General features: G+C 41.1%; 1 protein-coding gene across 1 annotated transcript; it reads left to right on the forward strand.

Annotated features, from left to right (window-relative positions):
- The first annotated feature begins 3,480 nt into the window (after positions 1 to 3,480).
- rxfp3.2b (relaxin family peptide receptor 3.2b) lies at positions 3,481 to 6,072 on the forward strand. Its single transcript, XM_008407171.2, has one exon. The coding sequence runs from the start codon at positions 3,676 to 3,678 to the stop codon at positions 4,879 to 4,881; it is 1,206 nt and encodes a 401-aa protein (XP_008405393.1). The 5' UTR covers positions 3,481 to 3,675; the 3' UTR covers positions 4,882 to 6,072.
- The last annotated feature ends 945 nt before the right edge of the window (positions 6,073 to 7,017 follow it).

Raw genomic sequence — 7,017 nt, forward strand, 5'->3', positions numbered from 1 at the left:
CCATAAGATGGTTTAATCCTCTGAATTTTGATGGAGCCGCTTGGAGATAGCTCTTTTTCTGATTCAACATGACGGTGCTCCAACTTCTGGAAGAATGTGTATAATTTCCTACAAAAAAAATACTAAACCTTGTGGAAAAACCTTCCTAGAACAGTTGAAGCCTGGTACAGCTGTAAAGGACTGGCAATTTAAACCCTGTTGAAACAAATTGGAATGTCGCTCAAGTTCATGTGAAAGCAGACAAGTGGCTACTTTTGGCATTATAGGTTATAGCATATTTATTCCCTTTTAAGAAAGGATGTGTAGTGAGCAGGTCTCGTATATCAGACCTTGATTCTTGTGTAATTTAAAGTAGAAAGCATTATCTTAGTTCATTAAACTTAGATGAAGCCTAGGCATGAATGCAGTGAGTGTTGCTGGAGGTGAGTGACAAAAAAGAAACACACTTAAAACAACAACATAGATGAAGGCTTTATTAATTGTGCCACTCCAGAACCTGATACTCCCAACAGCGCTGGAGCTGAACCTTCATAAAAAAAAATAAAGCATGTGTCACAGAATTTCTTCCAGCCTTTACGAATACCTAGGGTATTTATACAAATACAGGCATCAGCAAGGCATGTAACAGCATCTGAAGAACATTTAAAGATAGAACTGTTATGGAGTCACATTAAACGGAGCTGTCGCCTTCGCTGAATTAAACAGGGCGAAGCAATTTGAGAAGCAAATCCAATTAAAGACACCTTAAAGGGTTTCGAACACACACACACACACGCAACCTTGCAGAGGCAAAATTTGTAAATGTGTGCATTTTAAATTGTTATTTAAGCAGGGATGCCTTGCAGTTGTGGCTGGAGATGTTTGACAGCAAAATTGTGTGTTTAAAGTACAGCCCACGTCAAATATTTGCCTAGCAGATGACAATCTGAAATTGTTCCCATTTCCTCTGTGGAATACTAATCATTCCCAAGGTGATCCTGACTGCCCAAAGCCAGCTTGGCTGCTCTGAGTATTCAGCTGCTCCTTTTGCTGGACATTGAACAATTTTTTTTAATTTATTTTATTAACATTAAAATTTTCTCAGCGTTCTCTTACACACAAGCAGCAAACTTTCTGCTTTAAACTATTCCGTCATTTTGGGGGCTGCAGCAATTGTGAGACCTATCAGCGTATAACACTTAAGGTGTAGAGGGGCTGATATTGAGCTCTATCAGATTTTTCTGCATTCTGTGAACTGATGCAGATGGGCTCGGGTTTAATCTGTGTTTTGAATATTTATGCTCAGAGCAAGACCTGACCAAGTGCCCATCTGTTTGCAGCTGACAGCTGCAGGTTCGTTCTGAACAGCCAAACCGCTTCGTTGTTATTTCAGCTATTAGAACCCGCAGACACGTCAGCGCACACCAACTCACTCAAAGTCTTTGTTTCAAATAATTAGGTGCTTCCTCACAAATGTTTTTTTTGTGTAGTTTATGTTAATTGTATGTGCCAGAGCAACAAAAATAAAACGGCAACCTTTTCAAGCAGCCTCTGTGAGGCAAGGCTGATGCCGCAACCAACTTTGCATTTTTCCAAAAGAGCTCGTGATCAGTCAGATGGAGCGGGGAGTGTCTGTGAAGAGCAATTTTCTAATCTTGCCACATATTGTGAATTGTATGTAAGTAAATACTTGTGCAAGTCACTATAGCTGTGACAGAAAAACTTTAAATTCAGGTACGGGTTTGCAACTCAGGTAATTTTGCATATGGACAAAGTGATCACTTATTTGTGCTCCAGTGTGTATTGCTTCAGAAATTTAAAAAGGTTTAGTATGAAACTTGTAAAACATCACTTGCTATTTCCGCCCAGTGTGTGCAGATTTATTCATCACCACAGATTAGAATGTTTTAAATTTTAAACCAGGCCTACTGTCACTGCTGCCTGAGCATTTAGCAGTTTAGCGGTTGTTAAGATGACAGCAAGTGGGTTGCGATGGATTAAAAGTGGGCAGATTATTTTTTTCCCTCTCCCTCTTCCATCCTTTCGATTTGTTCAGAGTTTTTTTCAGTGAAGGATTATTTTAACAGGCCAGGCAGGGCAGTAGATATAGTTGTTGAAATGCCGTACAAACTTATTATTACCCTTCAAATCTTTTTCATATTTTTATATTGACATTTTTTGATGTAGCCACACAGAGCAGTCCATTACAAAGAAATAAGATATACATATTTGTGAGGTTTTTCATAAATATCTGAAGTGCTTTGGGCATTAGTATTGTCCTCTTCATACTGATATCCCTCAATCAATCAAATTACTGTCAAAATTCCCCTAATTCCTAAATAAAGTGTATTTCAGGAAGTGAATATATTAATTAATTTGGAAACAGGTGCATGGCCTCACTCAAACCTCACCTTCCCCCAGCAGCCTATTTATTAGACTCTGTTTGCCCATACCTCACGCTTGTAATTATCCATTAATCCCTCCAGAACGTGACCTTTGGAGCTATTCAGAAAATAAAACATATTTCCCCCTTTGGTAAATTTGTTTCACCATGCAAAAACGCATGAAAAGCTTGTACTATTATTTAATTTTTGGCACATTTTGTAATAAACATATAACGTTATAGAATTGAATAAGCGCAAAGGTGCAAAGAACAATAAACCAAACCTAAAAATGACCAGTTTGTTTCCAAAAATCATGCATTGTGACAGTGTGTAAGGATTACCCATGACGTTTGTTTAATTTTTAATCTATCTATTTCGCTGGTGTGCATTATCATGGATTTCAATTTTTGTAATTTGTAATTTTTTAAATCTCAAAAATTGTCAGCTGTATTTTTCGCAAAAATAAATAAATAAACAGTTTTTGCGGGTTTCTATTCTGGTTTCAGTAAAGGCGAGTCTGCTCGGTACTGACATCATCCTGAAGTTGAAAGCAAACCAGGGTGTACCGTCCATACACATGTCTAAGGTACCGTCTATTTACAAACCCCGCCCCAACTTCAACCCTCGATATGTTTTGTGTTATATGTTCAATATATGGTTTTATTTGTTGATTGATCTATTGCGCATTCGCCTCGGAATTTCTGCTCGTTTCTGTTTCACTTTTGTCATATAACCAGGTTGGTAACTTTTATGTTTACATTTTTAATCTCATAGTTTTAAAGTATGAATAACGTTTGTTTTTTTTTTCTACCAACAATCTGTGTTGATATAGAGGACATTTTATTTTTCAACAATTACCCGGGGACTTAATGCGTTTGCGCAAGTGCTCAGAAAGAAAATAACTTGTCGTATATTTCTTTTCTTTTCTTCCTCTCTTTTTAAACTCCTTCCTGTCTAAAACATTATAGATCTAGCGAAGAATACTCATTAGTGTCCAACTCTCCTTTTCTTTGAGACTTGGATGTAGCAGAAATCGGAGGACGGATTTCTTCCAATCGTCTCGCTCCGAGATGGGGACCGTGCGCGTTCATGTGGCAGCTATAAACGGCCGCGACGCGCTTCGAGCTGCGAGTAGTCAGACAGAAAGAGAGGAGAGGGGGAGAGCCGTGGCAGCGGACTGCGTCTGCGGCTGGTCCGAGCGTGGACACTTCCTAATGCAACAGGGATGCTTCAAATGCCTCAAATGCAAACTTTCTTGCCTGTGTTTGCAGCTTTCTGATTTTTGTGGACATATGAGAAGAAAAGTGCAACCATGCCGCTGAATGAGACTGAAGTCCAAACACTGGCCCCAGAGCCATGTGAGCAGCAGATGCTCCAGGAGGACAACCCTGGAGGTGGGAGCGGAGGTTCAGCCACCAGCAACCTGTCACTGCACTGCTGGCTGCAGCTCCTCACCAGGGAATCCATCATGGAACTACAAGGAGACAGCTCCAGCTTGGTGGTGCGTGTGATGATAGCGTGTGTGTACTCCATAGTCTGCGCTCTGGGTTTGGTGGGGAACTTGCTGGCTCTGTATCTGCTCCACTCCCGCCACAGGCAGAAGCAGTCATCCATAAACTGCTTTGTGATGGGGCTGGCTATCACAGACCTGCAGTTCGTTCTGACTTTACCCTTCTGGGCAGTGGACACGGCGCTGGACTTCCGCTGGCCTTTTGGCCGGGTCATGTGCAAAATCATCAGCTCCGTCACCACCATGAACATGTACGCCAGCGTGTTTTTTCTGACAGCGATGAGCGTGGCGAGGTATTACACCATCTCCTCGGCTCTGAAGATGCACAGTCGGAGGGCGGCCGCGTCCAGGGCGAAGTGGACCAGCCTCGGCATCTGGGCCGTCTCTCTGCTGGCTACTTTGCCACATGCCATCTACTCCACCAGCGCTGAGGTGTCGGATGAGGAGCTGTGCCTGGTCCGCTTTCCAGACTCTGGCAGATGGGATCCACAGCTTCTTTTGGGTCTGTACCAACTACAAAAGGTCCTGCTGGGGTTCCTTATTCCTCTTATCATAATTACTGTCTGCTACCTGCTCTTGCTGCGAGTCATCCTCAGCCGTCGCATCACCGGAGCAGCTGATCCAGAGGCCAAACAAGGCCGTCTGAACCGGCGCTCCAAAGTCACCAAATCGATTGTCATAGTGGTTCTGTCTTTCTTTCTGTGCTGGCTGCCCAATCAGGCTCTCACGCTCTGGGGGGTACTTATAAAGTTTGACCTTGTTCCATTTAGCAAGGCATTCTATAACGTGCAGGCCTACGCCTTCCCGCTGACCGTGTGCCTGGCGCACACCAACAGCTGCCTCAACCCTGTGCTCTACTGCCTGATTCGCCAGGAGTTTCGGGCAGGACTCAAGGAGCTGCTCCTCCGCGCTACGCCGTCCTTCAGGAGCTTGACTCACCTGCTGCGTCGCAAGACCAAAGTGGCTGAGGCGCCAACCGTTCTGGTTCTGGTTCCAATGGATGTCTGAGCATGACAGCCTGTTTTGGATGTGAGGAAGCGAGAGCAGCTAACTCAGAGAGAGTGCTTTCTGTATTGATCCAGAGCAGCTTGCTGAGGGACGGAAAGTTATTCCAGCCTTTTCCAAAACGTGACAAAAAAAAAAAGAAAGAAAAATCACATTTCTCTTTGGTTGTTGGAAATAACATAATCACAGTGGATAGCACTGTGGGTTGTGTACCAATTTCCCACATCCAGAATAACAGAGTCTATTCTGTTGCTCTGGTAGCTCTCACTCCCACTTTGTGTGAGAGGCAGCACTGCTCTTTGGCCTCAAATATATATATATATATATATATATATATATATATATATATAGAGAGAGAGAGAGAGAGAGAGATCAGTCTGACAAAAGGATTTTCTTTCATGCCAGCCATTTTCTGTGCTGTTGTTAGTGTCACTTAGTCCAAATCCGAAAGATAAATATAAACAAATCAGAAAAAAGGCAAGTCTTTGATGTGCAAAAAACTTACCTTTACTTCAAATATAAGACAAATCATTAATTCAATTAGTATATTTGTGATAAAATGAAAAAAAAAAGTCAATGTATGTATTTTTTTTGCAGGTTTAAATTGTACAACAGTCACTGTTTACTTCATTCTGTTGGAAAAAATGATCTACACTGAATGAATGAATAAATAAATAGGGAGAAACCTTGAAAAACCTCTAAATAAAAAGGCCTTGGCAAAATAAATGTACAGTTGTTAAGATAAATGTTATCCTTAAGGACCAGAAGTCGTGGAGATTGCTACAGGATTCATGTCTAAGGACATCTAATCATACACCGCTAATGCAATCCAAGCACATACACAGCGTCGACTGCACAGAAATGGAAAAGCTGCCACTCACTTTGCCACTCCTACTTGCTTCCACTAACGGCCACACTTAACACGCTTTCTCACAGCAGCAGAATTGTCAGATTGCACATGAATAATTTAGATTTTTGCATAAAACTTGCATCATTTTTTTTTTAAACCAGGTCATTCATTGGTATAAATGAGTCGTTTTTCTAAAACAGTTTCAAATGCAACACCAAGTTTGTTTTTTCTCTATAATTATGCACTTACCAAGGCACAAAATTAGAAAATGTAAGGGGAGCAAAAGCATATCATGAACTGTTCTACTTTTGCAGACAAAAGTTTGTTCTTTAAGTAAAAAAAAAGGGGGTGGGGGGGTGGGGGATGGACTAACACACTACAAATAAAATGAAGTCTGCACTGGCAGGAGGGCACCACATCAACAAAAAAACCAACAAAAATAAATGTATGTCTTGTGTAAGCTTTCATTAATGAGACTTGATTCTCGCACCGCAGCTCTTCAGTCGATAACGGCGTCTAAAGTAATCCAGGAACAAAGAAGTGCACTTTGAATGTTTATCAAACAGAGGCAAGCCCTTCTCTTTCCCTGGCAATTAGCTGAGATGAAAGAACATGGCACATTCTCGTCGGTAGATCTCACGTAACTCGCACTGTAATAATGCATACTCTAAATGATTTAGCGTCGATGCTGAATTTGATGTACTGTAGTGATTTTTAAGTGCTTTCACATGCTCTTGACGCAGGTAGCTTCTCATCTGACACACGTAAACGGCAATGAGCTAAGATGACCCCTCCACTTCTGGGACGTAATGGCTTCAAATTTAATGCTACTTCAACACAGTGCTCATCAATGCTGTTTGTTTTAGTTGTGGCTTTGTGTGTTTTTTTCATTTGATTCCTATTAAACTGTAGTAATTGATTAACTCCTCTGTGTGTTTTTGGTTTTGTGTTGTCAGACCTTCACAGCCAGCGGATAAATAACGTGTCACGTGACTTGATTCATGAAGCATTATTGGCATAATGATAATAATAAAAAGCCCCAAATTTTAAATGTTCCATGAAATCTGAAGAGTCTGTTCATGTGAAGAGCCACATTGTTGGTGTAAAATATTCCATTTAAATTGCAATTGATGGTTCTATTTTTTTTTTATTTAAGTTTTAAAAGCCAATGCTGACCACGCCTCTGAACCCAACTTGCATTTTGTTTCATGTGAAAGATGACTGAAAGCTGCAGGTTCTTCCTTTGAATGTGAGAACCACAACCAGATTTGTTTAATTTCACTGAAGGG

This window comes from Poecilia reticulata, linkage group LG4 (genome assembly GCF_000633615.1).
Source record: "Poecilia reticulata strain Guanapo linkage group LG4, Guppy_female_1.0+MT, whole genome shotgun sequence".
NCBI lineage: Eukaryota > Metazoa > Chordata > Actinopteri > Cyprinodontiformes > Poeciliidae > Poecilia > Poecilia reticulata.

Coding starts and splice junctions, on each gene's coding strand:
- rxfp3.2b (XM_008407171.2), top strand. CDS start 3,676: ATGCCGCTGAATGAGACTGAAGTCCAAACACTGGCCCCAGAGCCATGT.